We start from the raw sequence: 26,044 nt of genomic DNA, 5'->3' as shown, positions 1-26,044 counted from the left end.
AGCAAACCCTGGAAGGTCTGGGAGTTGTTTGGCCCTAATGAATGAAAGTATGTGACAGCAACATTTGTCATGTTTTCCGTAATTTAGCTGCTCAACATTACCCTTCCCTGCACTGCAGCACTTAATAAGGCCCTTAATGTCCCCTTAATCAGTCCCTACTTAACGTTACTGTTCTGCTGCCTTCTTTGTGTGACTCTTCCCATAAGATATTAATAGCAGTTTCAAAGATAAAAAATACTGACAACTCCATATGTTATACAGTAGCAAGCTCCTTCCTCGACTGATTTATTTAAGTAGAGAAGTTGCAAAAATTTCTAAGCTGTTGTTGAAGGATAAATCAACACCTCTATCAGTGAAGCATTACATCTTTTGGGACTCCTTCTGTGCACCAGTCACAATCCATCCAAGAAATATATCTGTGCGTCCCTTTGCCAGAGCATGGAGAATTTTTCTTGGTCAAATTCTCAGCAAGGACCATGGGTCATTAAAACTTAAGATCTATTTTCCTTTTCTTTGTGCTTTCCTATTTTTAATGCTTACTCATGTTGGATGGAAAGGCAGGAGGTAGCAGACCTGTGGTTCGGATTTAGCCACACAGGTGTCAGAAATTTAGCGTAACACTATGCTACACATGATGGTCCTCTTAAGGATTTTCAGACAGCAAATATGCTAGATTCTGTCTTCAGTGTGAAGCTGATTTTAAGCATCTGCAGCAGGCCAGTGAAATAACAATTAACAGTCTCAGCAGAGCACCATCTTCAAACCTGCTCAGCTAATCTTTTTTTCTCAATACAACTTTGCCATCCTGCTGAAAAGGACTCTTCTTTTGCAATCTTCACAGGGTGCCAGATCAACTCGTGGAAGACACTTAAACACAGAAGCGTTAACAATTTACCTGTCAAAAAAGGTTACACATTTTTACAGAAACTTCACAGAAAAATAACAGTCCTAAGCTGCATCACTTACATCGATCTGAACATATGAACACCATTGCAAGTTTTATCACCTAATATTTCCTTTCTTTGTAATATTCATGTGCTGTATTCTGCTGTGTTGGTGATCTCAGTGAAACGACTACATCCAGAAAACAGGTTTAATCAGCTTGAGTAAGAAGAAAGCCCAAAGTGTCTCCTCCATTCCTTAGTAACCATGTCAGCATCACAGGCAACGATGGGAGTGAGGGAGAAAACACTAACGCTACTAGCTTCAGTGTATGAGTTCCTCTAGATCAGTGTTGCTCAGAGCATCCTGGGTGTTCATAAAAATGCTGCTCATTTAACGAAAGCATTCTTCAGTTTAAAAAAAAAAAAAAAAGTATCACATTCATACTTCACTCATCATGGTAGTGAAAAAGCATGAGTCATTACAAGTGAGCAAGAAACGCACAGTCCAGTAAAATGAAGAATGCCATTGCCAAAGCTGGTGGTTCCTGGGAATTCAGAGAGAAATTCTTAATTTCACTAGCTCCAGAACTGAACCCAGGCGCTTCTCCTAGGTCCAAACACAGTACTCATGGAGAATTAAGCATCTGAGAACGGGACTCATCAGCAATGTTACACTGAATCCACAACTACCCAAGGACACAGATCAGCCTTATCTTGCCGCTGCTTATCTGTTGAGTTGGGGTGGCAGGGAAGCCAATCTGCTTGCTTGGGATCCACAGCCTGGAGAGAGGAAAACTTCAGATGGGCTACAAAAAGAAAGAGGGCCATTTTCTGGCATGTCAGGTAGCATGAAAAGATGAGTTGCACATCCACTGTGCCACACAAATGGAAGAGTACAGGTTTCCCTGCGCAAATCACATTTGGTACAATTTTACTGACCTGCCTAGACCCTCTCCTGCTTTTATATGGCTTTTATATGAAAAAAACTGCACAAAAAAAAAAAAACACAAACCCCACACCCACAAATAAATAACTATAAAGACCAAGAGAACTGTAAAGGCCAGTCCCCTGTTTTTTAAAACAGAATACCTGAGAGGAACTCAGAAGTAATACTGTCAACTACAACAGGCTGCAGACATACAAACTTTCAGACATGGTTGAAATGCCGGGGTTTCAACCCAAGCCCCAAATTAAGGTTGACAGAGGGATGATTCCCACAGCCCTTCACAAAGGGTGGGTGAGTTTCCCTTTAGGCTTCCCTCCAGGGTGGAGCAGCCTGGCAGACAGAGCCGTTGGGTAAAGGATGGTTTACCCGATTAAGTAACCCAAGGTCAGGTGTCCCACTGAGGGATAAAGCTGGGACCCCTGGCAGGAGGGGCAGTGTCTGTGTGTGAGGTGGGTGCCCTGTGCAGAGTTCCCTGTTGGGGAAGGACCTCCCGCCTCCCTGGAACTGGGCTCCAGTCAGGTCTGGCTTTTGTAAACGTGGGCTCTGTAGAGATTCAGTGTGTGGATTCCTTGGTCTGATGTGTTTGGCTTGTTGACTCGGGTGTCTCCCGTCCCTTCTATGGGAGACGGCATGGCACCATTTATCCCACCCATTGCTGGTCATGCGGTGTCGTTGCTGGGGTCAGTGGGATTGATGTTGATTAGGTATAACCTGACTGACTTGTTTGTACCCCCAGCACTCACCCATGGACTGACCTTTTTGTACCAAATACAATTTGGTTATTGGTTCATCTTTATGCTAGGCCTGATATTTGTCAAAACAACGGTATGCAAGAGTCACTTCTGGGGACCCTACTGCGCATAACGCCACAATGATGCCTGAACCCCAGGAGCACAGTGACAGGGGCACTGTTTTCCCACGGGAAAACGCAATGTAATGAAGCACTGCCATCTGCCAGATGGCTGCGACTGCGAGAGTAGCCTCGCCTTGCAGACAAACTGTCCCTAACAAATCTGAGAGGGGTGTGCCCATGGACGTACCTGTCATAAGACCAGAATGCCAGCACAGCTTAATTGTGATACATTTTCAGGTTGTGTCCCTCAGGGTTGGCAGCCAACAAATGTCCAGTTTCTGGATCCTGATCAGCTGGAATAAGAGGAAGACTAAGCTGGTCAACTCTGGCAAAAAAAGGAGACATGCAAAACTTTCTAATAAACCTTTGAGGTGCCCCTGAAACAGGGTGTCTCACAAGGACAGACAGGAATTGGGCAGGGATTTTCCCACGATCTCCGTTCTGCTTAAGCTCCACTTTGAATGCCTAAATCCTTTCTTTCATTCAAGCTTGGCCCGCCCTGTAGAACACAAGATGCACCGAGGAGCTGTGAGACAAACCCCCTGCTCATCTGAGGCATTTCTGCCAATAGTTCCCTCTGTGTAATTTCCTCTTTACTCTTCCCCAGCTCACAAGCACTTTGCTGTGACTGCTTTATCCACTAACACTAAAAATTACCAAAGAATCCTTAAAACACCTCTGTTCAGCAGACCATCCTGCATCACTGCTCTCTTTCACTGTCCTTTTCTTCCTGAGCATCTTCACACCCTGAGGTTCCAGTACAAAGCCACATACAGCTGTCACATCCCCACAGCCATCTCTCCCCCCTGCCATTTCAGTTTCGGTGTGGTGTGAGGTCTGACTTGCAGTGCTGAGCACCCTGTATATTTGTGCACGCCTTGGAAACCTTCCCCACAGAGCTGCTGAGCCAACGAGGGGTCCAGAGCGTCCGTCTCTTCACCTTTCGACAGCACTTTACATCATTTAAGGGGCCAGAAATAGAGAGAGTAGCACGGCTTCCCCAGCAGTGATAAACGTCCCTCTTGCTGCTGAAATGCTTCTCTCTCTAATAAAGGCAGGTTGGATGCGCTTATTAGTTTAGCTCAGAAAGCTGAAGCAAAATAGACGGTTTAAAGCAGAACTCAGCTCACTCAGGGTTGCTTTCATTCTAAAACTATTGCCTTACTCAGGGTCTGAAATGAAGCTAAGGAAGAGCTGGTGTGCTGAAAGCTGGTCTGCTTTTTCCAGACTATAAATTAGTCTAATAAAAGACATTACCTCTCCTACAATTCTTGCTTACCAAAAAGCTTAACAGCTTATTTCTGGAGATAAAATCACAGTATATAGCTTTCCATTTTGAAACACAAAGCTGACAGGTGTCATTTGATGAACCAAAGGAAAGGAAAATAAAATTTAAAAAAACCTTAGCTTTCTTACAAAGCTCCAGTCCAAATACTTAAAAAATCTTCCTACTGCTTTTGCCGGATGTTGGGAAAGATCCTGACAAAAACACAAACAACAAAAACCCAGGGTCTTTGTAAGGCCTCATCTATATTAACAAGACTTATCTGCAAATTGCTAGCAAAAAGAAGAAGATGAACATGGAAAGTGAGGATGTAAAAGCGGTATTAACGAGAGAATGGTGGCGCACGATCCTTAGTACCACCGTGACTCAAGCATGAAGCCAAGTCCTGCTTTCTCTGGCAGCACATGCTCAAACCTTATCAGAAAGGCTGTGTAGCAAGTTTTGACTCTTGTGTTCCCATTATGGTTTGTGACTTTCTTTATTTTGTAGCTTAATCACTGCTAGGTCATTTGGATTTCATCATCCTAACTTTTCCCAAACCCTTGACAAAGACCTTCTAGGAAGTTTTCATTAAAAAAACCACCACTGCGGAACAGTGGCTCTCCCACATATTTCAAGGAATACATCTCTGTATCTTTTTTATACATAACCACGAGCCTCAGCCAGGGATGAAGGCTCTGAAGCTATGGTGCAGAATCCAGAGAGGCGGTTTCAACATAATGGGGAGCCTGCTTAAGGATAAAATAGGTGTGAGGCAAAGCCTAAAGCCCGGGCTCTGCTGAACCAGCGTCTGCTCTCTGCAGCAGCAGCTCAGGTGTCTTTGCAGCATGCTTTCAGAAGAGGAAGCGCCCTGCTGAAATTCTGAACAGCTCTGAATAGACCCAGATTGGCTCAGACACACTCCCCAGCTCAGTCACGGTGCCAGCCCTTTTGGCAGGAGATGGAGGAGTTGGCAGGAGCCTACAGATGAAGTTGCTGCATGGCAAGAAGGGGAAAATGCCTCAGGGGGAGCGGGGAGCAGGAACAGGGACAACCAAACCCAGTGCAGAACATGGCCACGTCCCTTCGAAACTGTGTTCAGTATTCTAGCTCTGGCCCCTCACCACCTGGCCATGGTCCTCGCTGAAGTAGGTATTTCAAGCACGTGCTTATATACTACTGATACCACTGTAAGCTTGTCCTTTGGTTGTGTTTTCCAGGGAAGACTAGTTTAAATATGTGTTTAACTTACTCAGTTTAACAGCACTACCAATTGTTTTCTCAAGCCAAAACTTGCAAACATTAGATATATATAGATAGATATATATATATATAACTCAAGTATATATATATATATATATATATATATATATATATATATAACTCAAATTCTGTTTTTAATAGTAAATACACCTCGGAACTCAAGTTACCCTAAATTATTACTTTGCAAATAGTTAGAGGCAAAAATAGAAAAAACACTAAAATTGCAAACAAAAAGTTTCACTTTGAATACTTTCCTTACTTACAGTATGTCCCTTCTGAAAAGAGAATGATCAGAAATACAGCTCTCTGTTGTGCACATTCTTTCCCACTAATAAACACTATTCTGCAAGGATACGGATACAACCAGGGACAGCTGCTCCCAGATCCTGGTTCCTTCAAATTCAGGAACAGGTTTCTCAAACTCCAACTTTCTTTCATCACTGAGGACAGCATTCTCCATTATAAAACCAAACCCAAAATAAGCTTACTTAGTAAAATTTTCTCTTCCCTCTACCACGGCACTGACAGCTGAACAGCCATTTCAGTGCAGATGGTGATCAAAGGAAGGTCTGTAGGCATCCCTCTGCACCTAGGAGTCTTGGAAGCAGATCCTCTGTGCTGCAGTGCATGGATCCACTTTATTATAGCATGAGGTCTCACCATTCCACACCTTAATGTGATGATATTTCACTAATGTAACCTCGTAACAGGTAAAAGGGGGGCAATGTTATTTCTCTTATTTTCATGGATGGATGGAGGATCATATACAACCAAGGATGACCAGAAATGAGTCCGTTAAGAGAGCTTTCTAATTATGTTTCACATTTTCCATTCATTCACTGCATGAAATAAAGAAATCCTCCTGAAGCATGCTTTTTCTCTCCAGGATTCCCCTTCGATATGAACACCTTAACAACCAGACAACAGGTGACATCTGCTGCCCCTTCAAAAGGGGGAGGCAAACACTGCATCCACCCCAAACCAGATAATAAATCAGGATGCTCTCTAAGGAGATGGAAGAAGAACATGAATCTTCCTATTAATGCTAGTTTATTGATTAAGGAGTCAGGAGAGCACTGCAAGGTTTTCTGGCTTTGCTTTTAGAAAATGTAATGACTGTTCTCAAAACCACTGTGCATCACACCCATCCTTGAAGTTTTATCAAGTGCAGAGTAAGAAGTGAGTTTAGATAAAGACACTAATGGGGCCAAAGCAGAATAATTCCTAACCTCTGATATCAAGTGGCTTTCAGCATGAATGTACTTTTCAGTTGCATCAAGGCTGGGACAGCTCTGGGCATGTACAAACGTGCAAATCTAGGCACCCACCAAACTGCAAAGTAAAATGGAAAAAAAAACAAAAAAAAAGAAAAAAGAAAAAAGAACTCCAAGTCTGGGTGAAAGCTCATAAAGAATTTTCAGAATATTGTTTTGAGGCTTGCTGACCTAAATTCTGCCCATTTCTATGTCTACATCTTTTGACAGGATCTCAGCCTGCACATCAGTCTGAAACATAAAGGATTATCTCCAGGCTGCCTAAACCCTCCAGCTAAGATCTGAACCCTACTGACCTCTCAGAAACAGAGCAGGGAGCACCGACACCAGGCAGCCATCGATACTGGAATAGTTAAATTCAGATGAATCAGTACTAGTTTTCAACAGTTTCCAGGGAAGATTCTCAGGCAATGCAATCCGTATTACCCGGTAGGTCAGGATATTTTTTTTTTTACTTTCTTTCCTTAATTTTCTAACAAACTTTTCTCCCTTCTTTCCTCTCCAACAAAAAAAAAGATTAAAAAAAGACAAAAAAAAAAAGACATAGAAGGGAGAGCTTGTCAGTTTCAGGAAATGGTTCGTTAAGTGAGGTCTAATCTTTATCTCTTTATAGAGGCTGGAATATTGCCATCTTCCTTGGAGCTACTGACTCCAATAATAGACAGAGCTTCACCTTCATGGTTTCCGTCAGAAAAAAAAAAAAAAAAAAAAAAAAAGATTTGGACTCGACTGTTTTTACACTTTATGCAGACTTGTGTGCAGAGTCTGTCATACACAAGGCCTGAGAAAGGTTATTGGAGCCTCCTGACAAAAAATAACCACTGTTTGTGTATACAAACTAAGTCTTCACTGCCTATTGTTGATCTAAGATGATAAGAATTGATCATCTTTGCATTCAGTTGCTTAAATCCTGCTTCAGGATCTATAAAACTTGTAGTATTTCACTGAAGGACAGTTCATTTGAAAAAAAACAAAAACTTAACTCCCCAAAATTAACTAATATTTACATCTAACTGAACATCTGAAAATAGCTGCGACATACCTCTTCTAGTTACACTTCATAGCATGTTCTCAATTTAAATAAAAGCAGAAATTTTTTTTTATTTGATTTCGAAGCAGAGGCTTCACCGATGGACATCAGGGTTTGCAGAAAGCACAGGCGTAAGGCAAAAGGCAGCAAAAGGCAGCACAGGCAGTTCACCCCGTTTGCCACAAGATGGCACGAAACATATAAATTACTAGGACAAAAATAAAATCGATAGCATGCTATTAGAAATACTGGGGGGAAAAAAAAAAAAAAAAAAAAGCTGCAGAAACTGAATGCATGTGTGACTTCTGGCAGGATGTGGGAAATGCATGAATACACGCACATACATGATTATTCTGCAGAACTGTCGATCTAAAGTTTGTTATTCATGACACACGCTTAACCAAATTGTGTCAGCCTGTTCAGTGCCCCAGGTTTAAATTAATATAACCATTTATAACGGTGTGGTGATCTAGAGGACGGCTGGAACAAGCCGGCGTGGGGCCAGAAAGAAGAGCAGCAAAGAGATGGTGGGTGGGGATTTTGGTGGGAAACGGGCCCAGAAAATTCAGGACAACCTGGGTAGGAGGAGGTGGGCGGCCAGCGAGAAGAAGGACTGAGCAGCGGGCACCCACCCAGACAGGCAGGAAAGCAAGCACAAGTGAGCAAAAGGCAGATTTATAGGGAAATTTTTGTATTTATACATATATATTATGCAACAGGCGAAGATACAGATTGTTTCATTTGCGTGCTAACTTCTGGGCCGGTCTGGTGAACTCAAAAAAGCTCTTTTCTGAACTCATCAGGTCTAAAAGTTATCTGCTAGAGATGAGCTTCCTATCTGACCTGGATCTGAGACTTCAAGAAACCAAATACTGCCAGATTCGTACCAAAATCTCATGATTTGAGAGTTTATAGCTGTGCCGACGATAACCAACAGGATGCGTCACAGGAAAAGCTGTCCCAAATCCAGTCTCCATGCCCAAAGGACAGGGAGGTCAAGGGCTGTGGGAAGGGCACTCACGATTTAGGGAAGAGATAACAGGGATGAATTTAAAAAAAAAAAAAAAAAAAAAAAACAAAAAAACCCACAAAACCAGAGGGAAGTTTCCTGACCGGGGCACTACGAAAAAGAGGCTCATTATTTCAAACAAGAGCAGATCTCAGCTCAGACGCTTTTGGTGCATATATGTACTCAGCACAGAATATGAATATGAATATTAAATTGATTATTTTTTTTTTTCCCACCAAGCTTTAACAGGAAATTTGAATTAGCCTTGAAAATTGGGTCAACTTTCATGTAAATCAGTGCATCCGATCGCTCAGGATATTTTGTAATTAACTCAGAACAACGGCATAGCAATACATGGAAATTAGAGAGCTTCAAAGATTGTGGGATTTTGATTGCATGGGCATTCAAATGTCCCACTAATTTCAGCAGACTCAGTTCTATGTGTCTGGAAAAACATCCAGTGAGGCTCTGGACCATGCCTGCAGCCCTCAAAAGCTGCTCCAAATTTCAGCTGGCAATAGAAATTAGATTTGTGGGTGGTGTTTTCCACATGCCCGGTATGCCTTAAGAAGCAGGGAACGCATCCACTGCGCTTTCCTCCAGACATTGGTCCAGGAACAGGAAAGATCTGTCTGCTGCTCAGTGTGACGCCTGGTCAGGACTCGTAACTGTCTGCAGACTGGCAAAAGCTGGAGTCCTAGAAGATGACCCACAAGCTCACAAACGGTGTGATCTCCCGAATGGCATTACCTGCATGAAAACGCTCGGCACACATCCCACCTCCCGGCAGCGGCTGTAGCATTCTCGGGCTGTGCCTCCAGAAATGGGTCAGCAAAAGATGGGACTCCTAGGGAGAGTGGAGGCAGGTTAGGGCTAAAGGTCTGCAGATGATACACGGGGGGAGTTTAGAGCTGCTTAGCAACGTATTTTATCGTTCTCCAACAAACCGCAAATGGGCACATGCAATCAATATACGAAACACATCACTTGTACCAGCACTGGCGTGGCCAGCAGGGACAGGGGAGGGATCTGAGCCCTGGGCTCGGCACTGGTGAGGCCGCCCCTCGATTCCTGGGTTCAGTTTTGGGCCCCTCACCCCAAAAAGGCCATTGAATGACTCGAGCGTGTCCAGAGAAGGGCAACGGAGCTGGGGCAGGGTCTGGAGCACAGGTCTGCTGGAGAGCAGCTGGGGGAACTGGGGGGTTTAGTCTGGAGAAGAGGAGGCTGAGGGGAGACCTCCTGGCCCTCTGCAACTCCCTGCCAGGAGGGGGCAGAGAGGGGGGATGAGTCTCTGGAGCCAAGGCCCCAGCGCCAGGCCCCGAGGGAATGGCCTCAAGCTGCCCAGGGCAGGGTCAGGCTGGCTCTGAGGAAGGATTTCTGTGCAGAAGGGGCTGTTGGGCGTTGGAATGGGCTGCCCAGGGCAGGGGGGAGTCCCCGGGATCCCTGGAGGGGTTGAAGAGTCGGGCTGAGCCAGCGCTGAAGGATCTGGGGGAGTTGGGAACGGTCAGGGTGAAGGTCATGGTTGGGCTGGAGGAGCTGCAAGGTCATTTCCAGCCTTGATGATTCTGGGATTCTGTGATGTTTCCAGAAAATAAATGAGCACTGTACCCCAATTACAAAGGAAGGTCACCTTCCCTATCTACGTAGATACTAAAAAGAAAAAAAAAACATACACAGATATCCACTGGGCTCACAAATTATGTGTCTTTAGCTTCACAGAAAAGGCAGCTTCCGTGCTCTTCACCCTCTCTTTAGATTTGCCCTGAGAGAGGTGGATGGGGACAACCAACCCAAGAACTGGAAGGACAGGAGCTGTGGCCTGAGCTCTGCGGATGGAAGCTGCATCCCAGTTTTCACACGTCCTGCAGCACCTGCAGACCACGGCATTGTGGTTTCTGTGAATCATGGGGGAGACAGTTATCTTCTAAATCACAGAAAAGAGGCAACACATGTAAATCCACACATGCAGGGGACTGACGGAATCGAAAGATGTGTCAGCAAGAGGAGAATCATTAGTTGGAGAGGAATTAAAATGCCTCTGCTTCTCTTGCAAGTTATCTTTTTAGGGTTGGGCTCGATGGTCTTCAATGATTTTTCCAACAATTCTGATACTGACTAAGGAAGTATGAACGTTTACCACAAGATGGTGCAAAAACATAAAAAGTCCTAAGTCAGACACAGGACACTGAGGAACATCTTTGGTCATAAAAAAAGGATGAGAACCTCCGCCAGGTGTCAGGTCAAGGGAAACAGGAGATATTTTTGAGAAAAAGAGTAGATACAGGCATTAGCTCTGAAAACTTTGAAGTTTGGGTCTGAAGTTTTGGCGGTGCGTCTCCATGCAAAGGCGGCTGGGGGACGGTTCCCCACCACCATCACACCTCCCGCTGAAAACCTTGTGTCACTGGGGAGGGGACTCCGAAACAATTCAATTCACCGAAACCAGCGCTTTTTCTCCCCAAAAAAATGGCATCACGGGGGTACCAAAAAAAAAAAAAAAAAAAAAAAAAAAAGAAGAAAGAAAACATCCCCAACCGGGCGTGGGGGTGGGCAGCTGGGTCACTTTATGTCCCCAAAAGTGTCACGGGGGTGTCGTCGTGTGCTCGTCCTCCGCCCCGCCCGGCCCCCCCGAACTCCGGGGCGGGAGGCGGGGCGGGAGGCGGGGCTGCGCATGCGCGCAGGGTCTTGTTTGTCCCCGGGCTTATAAGGCGGCTCCGGCGGCGGCTCCGGCAGCGCCTTTGTGGGGAGCGCAGCGGCGGCAGCATCGCTGCCCCCGGGCCGCGGCCGGGGCTCCCCGCCGTCCCCATGAGCGGGCTGTAGGGTAAAGCGTCGCCATAACCGCCTGAAGGGGTTTTGGCTTTTTTTTTTTTTTTTTTTTTCTTACAGTCTATTTTTCTACACTTTGCTATTAAAAAAAAAAAAAACAACCCACCATGGTGCTGGGGAAGGTGAAGAGTTTGACAATAAGCTTTGACTGTCTGAATGACAGCAATGTCCCCGTCTATTCCAGCGGGGACACAGTCTCAGGAAGGGTCAATTTAGAAGTAACGGGGGAAATTAGAGTGAAATCTCTGAGAATTCACGCAAGGGGACACGCCAAAGTGCGTTGGACTGAATCGAGAAACGCCGGATCCAACACTGCCTACACACAGAACTACACCGAAGAAGTAGAGTATTTTAATCATAAGGACATCCTGGTTGGCCACGAGAGAGGTAAGCCTTTCCCTTCATCATGCTTTCAATTTTTTTTTTTTTTTTTTTTTTTTCCGGGAAGAGGGAGCATCTTTGCATCGTCTCGCTTTATCCCTGTTTTTGTTTGGTGGGGTTTTTTTTAATTTTATTTTTAAATGGATGCAGTTCGCAGCTGAAGAGCGGGACGTGCCGGGGTGATGGACCTTGATGTTCAAGCTGCAGGGGATGCATCTGCAAAGTGCCTGCAAGCAGGGGCTGTGTTGAACTACCTGCCCTTCAACACAGACGTTTATCGAGACTCCCATTTATTTTTAAATGCACGATCGCTTCGAGGATTTTTTTTGTCCTTTTGTAATGCTAGCAGGATTTGCCCCTCCGCGGCATGAAAAGCGATAAAATCAAAGCCAGGCGGGCAGTAAACGGCTACATCGGCAGCATCCTAGCAAATCCTGAAACACAATGAAAGCCTCAAAACTAGACTTTTTGACACACCGCGGTTCTGCTTTTCGGGCCGCTAATGTGATGATTATTTTTGCGAATGGCTTTTTCTTGGCAGATAAAAAGATTCCCCGTGGCTTATTTTGACATATGCTACCGCCACCCCACGTGTAATTTATTTTATTGTCCCTGCTTGCTTTTTTTTTTTTTTTTGACCCTCTTCTCCCTTTAATTTTGGCGGTGGACACCCCAATGTAAAGATCTGTCCGAAAAGCCGCGATGGGGGGGGAGCAAGTTGGGGGGGGTTGCTTGATGCAAGCATCCCTCACAAAAACGGGGAGGCGAGGACCTCCTGCCCCCCACCCCCTCCTCCCCGTGGGGTATCCCCACGCCGCGGGGTGCATACCCCCTCTCCGTCAGGATGAAAGGTTGGGGGGGTTGGGGTGTGTTTTTTTTTTTTTCTCCCGAAGTTCGCAGCCTTTGTTCGAAGCGGTTCAATCCTGTTTGGGACCGGTCGGGGGGGGGTGGGGGGGGGTGTGTGCTCCGCGCAGATTGGCCGCACGCGTCAGGTGGTGGCGATGACTTAATTCCTTAGCACAAGAAAATAGTGTTAAAAACGGGTTATGTAATTGTGGTGCTGCTTGCCTTTTCTTTAAAAAAAAACCCCACCAAAATATGCATCATATTTTCTGCAGGGGTAGGGTATTTCCCCTTCCTTCGGGGGAGGAGGGGTGATTTTTTTGAAGAAGAGGCGGCAGCGAGCCGATTACCAAGCACTTCTGAAATAAACGCTGTGGCAGGGCTGGGGTTGGGGGATATTTATTTTTTTTAATTAATCCCTCGTGCGCAGCGCGCTAACGAGGTGACTCGCGACTCAACCACCCACCCCCACCGCTTTTTCGGCCGCCGGCTTTGGACTCGCCCGAGCGAAACTTCACGCACCGGCGGGTGACGAGGGGCGTGCGGGGACGCACCGGCCTCCCGTTTTGTTTTTTTTTCCCGAGGGTTTGGGTCGTGCCCACGCGTGTGTGTGTGTGGGGGGGGGGGGTGTCGCTGCCGACCCGCGGAGCCGCGTCCGGCGCCCGCGGCCGAGTTTCAATGACTGCCCCGGGGCGCTGCTCCGCGCCGCTGGCCACGCCCCCCGCCCTGTCGCTGATTGGCCGCCCGGCGTTTGTTGGCCTGTTGCTAAGGCGATGCCCGCCGCTGATTGGCGGAGCGGCGGGGTGAGGGAGCAGGTTCCCTCACCCGGGGGGGGGGGGGGCGCTCCCCTCCGCGCTGTGTCGGCGGGAAGCCCCTCGCGGAGGGCGGGCCGGCCCTGCGGCCCGTCACGTCGCCACCGCGATAACCCCGGGAGGGGAGCGGGAGGGAGGGGGGTGTCTCGGCGGAAGGCGAGAGCGGGTCGCCCCGCCTTCCCCTCCCTGGGCCGGCGGGGAGCGGATCTGCTGAGCGAATGCGGCGGGTGTAACGTATATCGTATGTATATGAGGCGGGCGGGCTGGGGATCCGCTCGCGCCGGTTTAGGCCGGTCGGCTCCTGCTCCAGCCCGGCCCCTGATTGACAGCTCAGCACTTGTTTACCACAGCGGCCGCCCGGCTCGGCGGGACTGCTGAGCTGGCAGAAAGGGAGGAGGAGGAGGAGGAGGAGGAAGGGGGGAGGCAGGACGGGAACTTGTCCGTGAGGAGGAGACATCGCCGTGCTGGGAAATTAGAGCCGCAGCCGAAAAGCAGCGATCGCCTTTTCTCCCAAACCCACCCCCCCACACACACACACACGCGCGCGCACCCCACGCCCCCGCCAGGAAAAAAAAAAAAAAAATTATTCAAAAAGAAAAACCCACCCTGGCGTTGTCTCGCCAGCCCGGCGCGTTTTCCTGGCGTTTATTTCCTCGATGTTGCGCGCTGAAGGTGCGTTTGTGTCGATATAACTTGCCGGTGGGCTCTTACTGTTTTATTCTATCCTTTTTTTTTTTTATTATTTTAAAATATTCTCGGCGTTTTGCAGCGCGCTGCAGGAAGGGGAGTATGGGCATTTCTGCAGGACAATGGAACTTAAAATCCTCCTGTGCGCCTCCATTGATGCTCCAGCCCATTAAATATAATTGGTCGCCTTTCCCATTGTCTCGTTATATCCCCTTTTATTACTCCAGCGCTTTTTTATGCGCAAGATGCTCAGTTATTTTTCTCTCAACTTTCTGTTTTGATGCAGTCAGCGTTTTTCTGGGTTTATGGTAATCACGTCGGAATAAAACTGCGAATTTCATGCAGCGTTTAAAGAAATCATGACCATAAACAAAGGTTGGCTTTCTCGGTGGGACCAGAAGATATCCGGATCTTGCTGTCTAAGCACGATCAAGTGAACCTATCAATAAAATAAAAAAGTTTAACTGTAGACCGTGTCAGTCGGGCAGCTTGCCATTTTCTGTGCCTGTGAATTTGTCTGGTACTTTCCAGGTGGTGCTTGTACACCTTTTTTTTTTTTTTCCCTCCCCCTTCTTTTTTTGGTGATTAATTTCTGGACACTGTTGCCAGGCAGGAGATAAAAGGCATCCGAATTACTAAATTTAATCTTACACAGTAGACTTTGTGCAGACCACTTAATGCTGTTAAAGAGCCATCTCTGCTCAGTTTTAATGAGGAATCGCAGTGGAAAGCGTGATTTCCATTATGAGTCTTGCAGGCAGGCCTTGAAATGGCAGCAGTTGCAACTGTGTCAGTGCTCAGAGGTGGGAGTCTAAATTAAAGCAAATTAACTTTTGCTTCTGTGGAAGGTGAATCTGGGGATCTCACCCTTCCGTGGGTAAGAGTTCTCCCTGCATCCGGCAGGTTAATACGAATGGACATGAGACCCTTGTGTCTGGGACACCACGTTCTTAAGTGCTGTAATGAGTGTGTAAATCACTTTTGTTCTGGTAAAGAAGCCCCATGTAATGTATAAAATCTGCAGGTGGAATAGCGTGTTGGTTTTTTTTCTCCCTCCTAGACGATGACAATTCAGAAGAAGGCCTCCACACCATCCATTCGGGAAGGCATGAATATGCATTCAGCTTTGAGCTTCCACAGACGTAAGTGCCTGCACACAGTCCTGGGCCCTGCTGCCCATCTGCCTGAGCCAAGCTCCTGCTGTGGGTGGAGGGGAAACCTTTTCAATGGTAGTAGGAATTGTGCTCCGACATGCATCGGAGGACATAATCTCATTAAACTGAAGAGGTTGCTTTTAAACCGATACACACTTCTTTTTGTTTTTTTCCTCCTCACTTCAACAAAACTGAAGCTCATTGCTGCCCAGTTTCTTTTGACCAAGTCCTACTGACTTATTAGGTCTTTGCATATTTTACTCCTTCCCAAGAGGAGGGAGAAGAATTTAAACCTTGACAGGAGTACTGACAGAGTGGCTGAGGTACCTTCTAACCCAACCAGCAGTTTACTGGAGCCATGCAGACCAGCAGAACTAGAGATAAGATCAGAGCTGAATTGCCTGGGCTCAGTCTGGAACAGAGGTGGCAAGTTTAACTGTGTTTGAACAAAAGAGGAGGTTGTTCTCCTTTCGGGTGTACATACCCAGGCTAGCCTTTAAGCAGAAAGCCTGGGTGGAAGTAAGCAGGAGGATGGGTAGATGAATCAAGAAGAATTCCCATCCCTAATCTCATTTGTCTCAGAAATTACTGGTGAAGCAAGAGGGAGAGCAGAAACGTTAAGATGTTGTTCCCTCGCCTCAAGTCTGAAATGTGCTATGTAGACATTGGGAATGGAAGATTAATGCCTAGAAGAGTTACCAATACAAAAAATGACTAAAAATACAAGTTGTAATAAAACTTAAATACACAGGAACAGAGAGGGAGTCTTTGACATGGATGGGAAAAGGAGCCTTTTGCTATAAAAGGCAAGCAGTGAAGTCATAAAGGTTGAAAAAAATTTGGCAGTGTGTGACGTAAAATAGCTCAGTACCTAATATTAAAGCTAATAAACCATCTGTTTATTAGAGGTGCTGGTTTTAGCAGAACCTGCAGATAAATGCTTTTACGGGTCTGCTTCAAAGTGAACAGCACAGGACTTAACAGTAGATCTTACTGGAACAGTGGAGGAAGAACTGTGTACGTGGAGATTTTTAAAGACAACTTAGCATTTCTCAACTACAGAAAGAAAGAAGCCTAATACTGACCTTCCCCTAAGTTGGAAGGGGCATATAAATCTGAAAAACCCCCAGAACATTACATGTGAACATGAAATGCTTGAAGTGAAGCAGATAGCTAGCGAAATACCACAACCGTTGGTCAAAACACAGCTTCTAAGTGACATGAAGGAATTACTGTGAAACCAGCTGTTGATAATACTGAGAAAACAAAGGCTGGTATTAAAAGCCTGAAGTTCTACACTGCCTACTTACTTGTTGTTTTGTGTCCGTAGAATACTTCCAAAATTTACTTAAAACTGCAGAGCAACAGTGGAAAGAAAGAAGACACACTGGGCTTACTGATATTTGCCTTAAAGACTGTGGGGCAGGATGAAATATTGGAAGACCCATTAGAAAATCCTTTAATTTGGATTATTGGGGAGGGGGGAGATAAACATTTCAGATGTGCAAATAGAGAAGTCAAACCTGTAACTGAAAAGTACTAGCATGGCTAGCTTTATGTATTCCCTGTGGAAGATAAGGAAGCTCTGCGAATTATTTACTTAGTTTATATATTACTGTGTTCAAAACATAGTAAAATAGGAAAAAACTTGCATAAAAGAAGAAAATATGGAATAACTACTGTTAATTGGAAATAACTGGAATATAAAGATCTTTTGTCTTTCCGTTTGTGATGTTACAGGATAAAAAGGTGATGCTGAAAGGCTTGGAGATCCTTTCCACATCGTTTTTCCTCCAGCTCCCAAAAAGGACTTTTCATGTGTCAAATTTAAAGCAGATAGTCTTGATGACTTACATATATAATTACATATGTACATCTGTACATAATACAGATGTTTTGAGCTGGTCTCATCAGGGTAGAGGAAGGCTAGAAGGTATTTAAAGTAGCCTCTCTCTTAAGAACTCTTAAGTTGAAATATTTACTCGGCTTAAGGCAAAACTGCGGAACTGCTGAGTTACTGATAAAATCAGTCTATGGACACTGAGATACCAACCGAGTAAACAGTAGACCATGATGTACGAAATACAGTATCCGAACCAATAATTGGTTGACACTAATGATAAATATAAGTTGGTAGTCTTAATTTGGCCTTAAGGGCAAGCTTTACTCTAGACGTGAAAGTGGCCTCTTAAGTTTAAAGGAAATGTGTACTCTGCTGGCATTTTCTAGTACAATTCTTTAATTGATTCTTAAAATCTATGCAAAACTATAGTAGGATGAATTGGAGATGATTTCTTCTCCCGCTTTTAATCTTGAATTCTTCTGAGATACAGAAACTTTGCAAATAAGTTATGCTGTATTAAATGCTACAGTGCATTAAAAATGCAGTTCTAGATACTAATCCCTGATCTGAGCAATTGTATCATTATTAGACAGACTTTACTCAATTTTGACATTTGTGTCCTGCACAGACCACTTGCTACCTCATTCGAAGGCAGACATGGCAGTGTGCGCTATTGGGTGAAAGCCGAATTGCATAGGCCTTGGTTTCTACCAGTAAAATTAAAGAAGGAATTTACAGTCTTTGAACATATAGATATCAACACTCCTTCATTACTGGTAAGAATTGACAGAATTACTCACTCTTTGTTTCTGGCATAAAAATAAAGTATAATAACTGAAACAATATCCACATCTAATTTTACCTATTATTTATTCGCTAGTTTAGTTAAAGATGATCTTCTAAGTATTACATCAATTCAGCAACTCTGTGACTACTGGTATTTTGAAAGCTACATTTTCCCATACTTTGAGTTGCTTCGCTTTTAAGACATGTAAAATGGCTTTGTCAATTTAAATCGGTAATACTAAATTGTGAAACTGTCACTAATAAGGAAAATTTTGAGAACTGTTCCTCTTTTATTTTTAAATAAAAAACAATCTGTGGAAGGAACGGTGAAACTTTAAAAGTATATTACAGAGAGAGTCTGCTAACTTAAAAATGCAAAGTAAAAGATGTGCTGATGTGCATAATTGATAATTTCCATATGGATGGTTTTCTACCAATGGGGAGAAATTATCACAGTTCTGCAGAGTCTTTTTCTGAAATGTCATTTCATTGAAATAACTTCAGTACCACAACTGCTTTCAATGATGATTTGATTTCAATCAGGCCTAAAATTCCTCTTGTTTTTTTCTTCTTCTTCCTCAAATCCTGATCTATGGGGGGGGGGGGGGGGGACGGGACACACAGACACCCTCAGAGTCCATTGAAATAGGTTTCTTGTGTGTATGGGTGAAAAATCAGACTTGCAAAGGGACATTGGCCTTGCACAAATTCCGTTAAAACCAAAGGACTCCCATTTTGACTTTAATGGTCTTTGGATCAGGTCCTAAATCATGATACTGTGTAAAATAACAGTCTGTTTAATATAGATGAAACGAGATCATTGTGAAACAGAGGAAATAGCAGGACTCAAGGTTACAGTACTTTAGCTTAGTTATTGTTTCTGAAATACGTTGTACTGGAAAGATGTTCTAGTTTACTGAAAAATTAAAAACTCTGCCAGTAATATGTTGGGATATGTAGACTATAAAGCCTTTTCTCAGGTTACATAGTATTTAAGTATAAAAGCTGTTTTAAGTGTGGCTGTAGTATGAAGTATAGCAGCAAAAGCAGTGTGTTTATGAGTAAAGGGATTAGAATCAACCTTATCTGCATAGTGCCATTGAAACTCCTTGAGTTCTTCCTCTAAATAAAACTGTCTATGTTTATCAAAATAGGTAATAAGTACATTAGGAGAATTTTCTCTGTCAATTCAAATAGATGAAGGGATTCATGGAACTCTTTAATTAAATGGGCAATCTTGTTCTTCTTTTTTTTTTTTTGCAGTCACCCCAAGCAGGCACAAAAGAAAAGACTCTTTGTTGTTGGTTTTGTACCTCAGGCCCAATATCCTTAAGTGCCAAAATTGAGAGGAAGGGCTACACCCCAGGTACGTAACAGAAGTAATTCTAGGAAATGTTTTTCCTTCCTTTTTAAAATGACAGTTTGTACTTGGTGCTTTTATATAAATGAAATATGTAAACTATTCTTATCACCTCAGTCTGCATTCAGCAGTCTTCTTGCTGTTTTCTTAACTGCAATTAATGTTGTTCACTGACGCGGGCTGGGTCTCCAGATTGTCAGAGGACGCCTGCTCCTATTAGATCTATACATCTTTCTTGGAGATCAGCTCCTGGTGATCCTATTCCTGTTTGCATCAGTGGATGTTTTTTGAGTTAGAGCATCACTAGCAGTACCCAGTGCATTATACACAGAACGTGGCAATTGGCTTAAGATGCCTTGCAAATATAAAGAGAACATGAAATTTCTGTTTTGTTTCAGGTGAATCAATTCAGATCTTTGCTGAGATTGAGAACTGCTCTTCCCGTGTGGTGGTGCCAAAGGCAGCCATTTACCAAACACAGGCATTTTATGCCAAAGGGAAAATGAAGGAAGTCAAACAGCTTGTTGCCAACCTGCGTGGGGAATCCTTGTCATCTGGCAAAACAGAAACCTGGAATGGCAAACAGTTGAAGATTCCACCTGTTTCCCCTTCAATCCTGGACTGTAGCATAATCCGTGTGGAGTATTCACTGATGGTACGTTGGGTGGTCTGTTTCACTCGAGCATGAGTAGTTTCCGCCGTTCTTGGAATAGCTAGCAAAGCATTCTGTGCCAGCTGGTTACAAAAGTAATGCATATCCTGGGATTAGCCTCCTGTAACTAAATTCCGTTTAAATCACACATGTTCTTAAAACAGTTGTGCACCAGCTAAGCGAATGTGTTATGAGTAGGTGACATTTCCACGTGAGGGCTCACGTTAAGAATCCTGAGCTGGTTCTGACTCGAGGAGCTTTTTGTCTCCATCAGGACATTGACCCTAAAACTAACAATAAGAAACTTAAGTTCCTTGTGGAACACTCCATGCATAGAGAATTTAGTCTAACCTGATAGTTACTAAGTCTAATAATTATGAAGTGCTCATATGAACCTGGATTTTAATCATACACCTCTTCTGTTGTTCTTTAGGTGTATGTTGATATTCCAGGCGCCATGGATTTATTCCTTAACTTACCGCTGGTTGTTGGTACCATTCCTCTACACCCGTTTGGTAGCAGAACATCAAGTGTGAGCAGCCAGTGTAGCATGAACATGAATTGGCTCGGTCTGACACTGCCTGAAAGACCAGAAGGTAATTTGAGAATGCAAATCCCAATCATCTTCCTAGTCTGTCTTCATTTTTGTCTGCTTTATTCATGGCTGTCGTGCAAACAGACCCAAATTACATCCTTCGTAACAAAGGCCACAGGAAATCCCTTGTGGATGTTTCCTTGCCACCTGCTTGTCCTCTGGAGAAGAGGAGTATTCTCTCCCTGCTTTCCTCTCACGGGCCAGCGGTGAAATCCAACTGCTTGGGAGCTGGCACAAGTGAGAGTGCAGGATGGCACTGTTACCCGTGTAAAATCCATCCTGCCTCCAGTATCCCAGTTGCATCCTTGGTTGCGAGGCGTTATGGTAGTGGCAGTTGACAGCATCCTTTACCAGCCTTAGTAGCCAAGGCTTTGTGAAAAGAGAATGTAAACCATTTTTGTGGGGAAATCTCTTGTTGGAGAACCTCTGTGTCTCCCTCTGTTGTCACATAATCTACTAAACATCCCTTTTTCATGTATGATTCCCGGACTTGAATTTGTAGAGCACAGAGGAATGCAGTGTTCTGTCATTCCTGCAGAAATTCAGTATTTTGGGGATGCTTTAAATTATAAAGCCACCATAAGCAGTGGTTGGTCTGCTCTTGGATTTGAGCACGATCTTGAAGGAAAACCAAGCAGCCTACCATGCCTTTCATGTTCAACAGCTGCTGAAGTCCTTTACGATGATTAAAGTTTTAACATCTATCACGTTCTGTGTTTTGACCTGCGTAAGAACTTGTTGGTGGAACTGCGTGTGCCTTTTCCCTGCAGCACCTCCTAGCTATGCAGAAGTGGTCACAGAGGAACAAAGACAGTCCAGCCTTGCACCCATAGGTGCTTGTGATGACTTTGAGAGAGCGCTTCCAGGACCATTGTTTGCATACATCCAGGAGTTCCGTTTTCTGCCTCCACCCCTCTATTCAGAAGTAGGTACTTCAGACAGAATATGGTGATTAACTCACTGTTTTTTCTGAATTCTGTCTAGTGGAGTAAACATAGGAAGTTGTTCCTCCTTCCTAAACATCGTTATTAAAATGATACACAGGGTTTAAGGCGACTTCATTTTAGCAATCTGCAGGTGGATTGCATCAAATCGCTTTCAGGATTCTTCACAATCCTGATGCTTTATAGAAATTTCCAAACTGTTGCGTACCCTCTTAGCAACTTGATGATTATAAAAACTTGGATGAGCTGTGTTTGGTTAATTGGCTAACACCAATGGTTTGGGTCTACAGATGCACACCACGTTTTTCAGCTCTACTTCCTTCTAAAACTGCTCTGTGTTTTTGCTTGTGCTAGTAGTTGTTTCAGATATTCCATGTAGAGAAGTCACAAAGGGTATTTTCTGACTTGGGTTTCTCCAGCACTTCTGCCTGCACTTTTATTTCCATGAAAGCCACTCAGTAACTGATGTAACTTCAAGAGCTTTCCATGTTTTGTATTTTTCAGGATAAAGCAGTGGTACAGGACAAAAGTTAAAAGTGTCCTTTGGCTAAATCTTGCCTGAATTTACCCACTGTTGATTTTTGTTTCGTTTTTTCTCTTGAAACACTAATCTGCTGTTTTCTGGGCAGAGAGGGGCATGGCTTTTGTGTTCTGGAGACTCCTTTGAGGACTATGCTGTTGCTTAACCCGAGAATACAACTCAAGTCCTTTTCATTTTACAGACTTAAAGATTGAGAAAGAAGCCATTTTTGTCCCCAAAATGTACAGTTGTATAAAATTAACCGATAAGAATGTTGACTATGCTGTACAATTAAGCTATTCTTTCCATATCTAGTTTTGGGGACCTAAGTTAGCAAGTTATTCCCCTTCTTTCTCTTGTAGAAAGGAAGGGGTAGGGTGTGGAACACGTGAACCTGTAACATGTTTCATGGAGTGTTTGAGGGTTAATTACTTGTAAATTAAAAGCAGAGTAACTCTTCATTGGTAACTTTGGAAGCAAAACGCCTTCTGAAATAATATTTTTCAAGTTACATTTTTAGTGATGGAGTAAAGTTGTCTTTGTAGTGTAAAATAAATCAGAAGACTTCTGTGCTACTAAAGCAGATTTCTTCAAGTTTTTCATTAGTTCTTCATGCTTACCCTTAAATTACCATAAGCCTGTAGTTTGCATTTTTCCACTATACCTGGTTACTAATTTTTCGCTCAAAAGTTTTCTCTGGTTGACTAGAGGTTTTTCAGTTATTTGAATACCCTTTGGATTGGGAATACCATTTATTTCTGTGATTGCCTTAGCCTTGCCAGTTTTGATGGGGTGGGGTTGTTAGGTTTATTTCTAGGAACTGACTCTAAAAATGCCTTGTTTGTGGTTTGTTTTTTTTCCTCTTTTGGTTAGATTGATCCAAACCCAGATCGACCCACAGATGACAGACCATCTTGCCCCTCTCGTTGAAGGAATCTATCCTGCAGAGTTGACTTCACTTGGGTTTTGAGTCGTACCTGCCGTGTTGAAGGTCAGGGTGTCATTGTGGAGACATGCTTTCAAAGGAAGTGGTTTTGCTCTTGCCTGTATGGTGAATACATGAAAACAACCTGTGATCGTGCTTTGAAGCCTACAGTAACATTGTAGGACTGCTCCACATGCTTGAAGACCTGAGCTCTTTATTTTTTTCTCTCTTTCCCCACCCTACCCCACACCCCCTTAAATACTGGCACATACTAGGAGCAGCCTTACTAACCTACAGTCATGTGTGTCAAAAACACTCAAACCACATTGTAAGAGAGGGAAGTCTTCCTCTTATGATTTGGAAATTTGCACATGTGCACATGCTCATTGCTTACGTTGTGCGGTTCAGTGTCACTACAGCTTTTTTCTCCTTTATGCTGGACTGTTGTTACCCCTCCTCTTAATTTGTTTGTGGTCCGCACAATAAGGAGCAAAGGAAAGCTTTGGCAAAAAAAAAAAATCACCAAGAGCAACAGACTTTGACAAATGCACTGACTTTTTCCTTTTTTTTTTTTTTATTTAATGTAGCCTGGACTTTACCTGCATATGCACATGCTCAGAATTGTCCTAGTAGGCTGATCATGTATCACCTCTTCAGCTTGGATCCTATTGTGGATTTATTTACGAACATCAAATGCCTTCAAGCCAATCCTTCTTGCTGTATGTTTTGCAGCCTACTGTAGTAGATAAGCAACAGACATGGGGATAAGGGGGGGGGGTTGCAGAGTTTGTAGAAAAAAAACTTAATAGACTTCCATCAAGATTGTATAACTTCTTGATTTTCTTTAAGAATTTGTTGCCTTTCTACTATTCTCGCAAAGCAGCATTTTGTTACAGACTGCCTAAAAATCACTTAATCTCAGGTGAACTCATCACTTGCCAAACTGTTGGAATGCTATTTGTTTTGTTACGTTGCACTGTTGAGTTACTTCTTTTTTTTTGATTTTTGTGTTTGTGTTTTGTTTTTGTTCTTTGAGAGGGGGATCTAGAATAGGGACATACACAAAAGTTACAAAATGCACCCTCGTTCACGTTTCTTTTTCTATGTCACCAAAAAAAAGATGTTTTAAGTTGTGAAGCTTTAAAAAACAAAAAACAAACCAAGGCACAAATAACAGCAGCACCAGCAGACACCAGCCAAACCTCAAAAGAATTTTGAAAGGAAATAGTCATACACTGTCGAGGTTTCATAGATTGGTATCTCAAGTAGTAGGGATGGGAAGGGAAAGCAAATTTATTTTTATATATAGTTACCTAATCACCAAAAATTCTATATGTAATGAGTCTCTAGTTGAAAGTATATTTCAAACTGCAGGAAAAGCTTGGACTATGCTAAGAGCTCAGTTTGTGCACTTTGTATTATCTTCAGGGTTTATGATACTGTAAAAAATAGCAAGACTAGAAGTATAATTAAACTGGGCAAGATTAGTGTTACCAGCCATACTTGGATACTGGTTAGCTAGAGTTGCTTCCACAGTTGCATCTTCCGTGGTACTCTCTAAGAGCTTTAAAACAAACGGAAGGGTGGATTCCACCCTGTCCTCATTCAGAACGCAAGAAACGTTGTGGAAACAGTGCTCGCCCTTGAGGGTGCCCCAGGGAAGAGGAGTGCAGTGGAGCCACTAGATGAAATACCAGCACTTGCACGCTAGAGATTAACCACAAAAGTCAACTTTTCCTTTTTCAGAAACTATGTAACACAGGCCGTTGGCAAAAGGGAACATGCTTCTGGTGTTGGGACTTAAATCACGATGTAATCCATCGAGTATTGATCTCCTTGTGCAATAAAACAGCTCGGAAGGGAGCAGGAGAGGGGAGGCTGGCCTGCCTGCGTGGTGCTCCTTCTGCCTTGTTTTTAAGGCTTCATAAATGCGACAGAAGTAGGCTTTTCCATAAGTGGCCTTCACGAGAACATGAACGGTAATTCATGTTTCAAAAGCGACGACAGGGTGATAAAATATGAGTCGCGTTTTAAGTGATTCAGTTAAAAGACTTGGGCTTTTGGCAAGAATATTGGATGGCAAGGAAAGTGGGTGATGTCTTACGTTATTAGGCCAATTTTGTGAATGTCCCTTCCCTCTACCCTCTCCAACCAAACAATTTTAAAAGCTGATGGGATCGTTGGCATAAAAGGGCATTTGGTGGTTTTACTTTTTTTTCCTGTTTTGTTACTTTAACAGACTAGGGAACAATGGCTGGTATACATAGCATTAAAGTACTTATCACAATATAATGGAAAATTGCATATGAAGCAGGATTGACCAATATTGTAATAATTGATGTGGCATCACAGCTTTCGTGATTAAGGTAAAATTCTATATCCTTATCAAATAAAAGACTTAGAATTTAAATTGCGTTGTCAGTTGTTCAGAGGCATTATTCTTCTTCCACAAGTATTGGTCAATTCTCAGCGTTATAAAACATGAGGTTTGCAGCTGTAGCCCAGTATTTGATAGATAATTCTGATCTGAATTAGGAAAAAGTAAGTAAAATCCAAACATTAGAGAAACAAAGTGCAATATTAAATGTTTGCTTTATAGATTATATTCTATGGCTGTTTGTACTTTTTTTTTGTTTTTAGTTTTGGTGCTGAATATGTCCTTGTAGACTCTGTTTCAAGAAAACAATATGTGGAAAACAGTTTAATTTTTCCTATTGCTCTTCCTTGTGGAAAATAAACTTTTGTAAAAAAAAAAACCAAACAAAGCCTTAAATTTCATAACTTTCTTATGCATGACCTGAATATGCAAAGCATGTCTGTGAGGATTGTGTAACGGGGAATGTACTACAGCAACACGTGGACTACTTGTCTCAAAATAGGGGAAAAAAACTTTGTAGAAGTCTACAACCCTGTATTGCCACAGTCCCCTTCCAGCATCCCACAGCAGCATACTGTGCGGAGCTGAAAATTCTGAGTTTGTTAATGATGGAGAATCCCGACAAACTTAGGCTGTTTTTCCCTCCCCTATTAATGATGCTGTTAATAATTTTTGCCCAAGTTCTGGTTCAAACCAGTAAGAAACATAAAAAAAGGTGTTCTGCTGGTCAAGGATGCCAGTTCACTTGGACACCAGAGTAGGCTGATTTTACTGTTAATAATTAAAGGATATGACTAATCCTACAGAAAATAAGCA

The 26,044-nt window shown here is 43.4% G+C and overlaps 1 protein-coding gene across 5 annotated transcripts; it reads left to right on the top strand.

Moving 5' to 3' along the window:
* The first annotated feature begins 11,424 nt into the window (after positions 1-11,424).
* ARRDC3 (arrestin domain containing 3) lies at positions 11,425-25,616 on the top strand. 5 transcript variants are annotated; one of them, XR_012635503.1, is made up of 9 exons: positions 11,425-11,736; positions 15,133-15,214; positions 17,698-17,845; positions 19,119-19,221; positions 19,614-19,870; positions 20,301-20,463; positions 21,233-21,387; positions 22,800-22,917; positions 23,439-25,616. XR_012635503.1 is itself a non-coding variant. In XM_074931755.1 (8 exons), the coding sequence occupies exons 1-8, from the start codon at positions 11,457-11,459 to the stop codon at positions 22,854-22,856; spliced, it is 1,227 nt and encodes a 408-aa protein (XP_074787856.1). In that variant the 5' UTR covers positions 11,425-11,456; the 3' UTR covers positions 22,857-25,616. The 5 variants fall into 5 exon arrangements, 4 of the variants coding, with proteins under 4 accessions (XP_074787856.1, XP_074787855.1, XP_074787854.1 ...); XM_074931755.1 differs by having other exon boundaries at positions 15,151-15,214; positions 22,800-25,616; XM_074931754.1 differs by having other exon boundaries at positions 15,148-15,214; positions 22,800-25,616.
* Positions 25,617-26,044: the final 428 nt, after the last annotated feature.

This window comes from Athene noctua, chromosome Z, assembly GCF_965140245.1.
Source record: "Athene noctua chromosome Z, bAthNoc1.hap1.1, whole genome shotgun sequence".
Lineage (NCBI taxonomy): Eukaryota > Metazoa > Chordata > Aves > Strigiformes > Strigidae > Athene > Athene noctua.
Note: the sequence above shows the minus strand (reverse complement) of the source record. Positions and strands in the feature narration are given on the sequence as shown.

Excerpts from the sequence above, each read along its gene's own strand:
- ARRDC3 (XM_074931753.1), top strand. The coding sequence starts at position 11,457 with ATGGTGCTGGGGAAGGTGAAGAGTTTGACAATAAGCTTTGACTGTCTG. Across the intron at positions 19,222-19,613 it reads GAGGAAGGGCTACACCCCAG|GTGAATCAATTCAGATCTTT; the intron begins GTACGTAACAGA and ends GTTTTGTTTCAG. Across the intron at positions 21,388-22,799 it reads CTCCACCCCTCTATTCAGAA|ATTGATCCAAACCCAGATCG; the intron begins GTAGGTACTTCA and ends TCTTTTGGTTAG.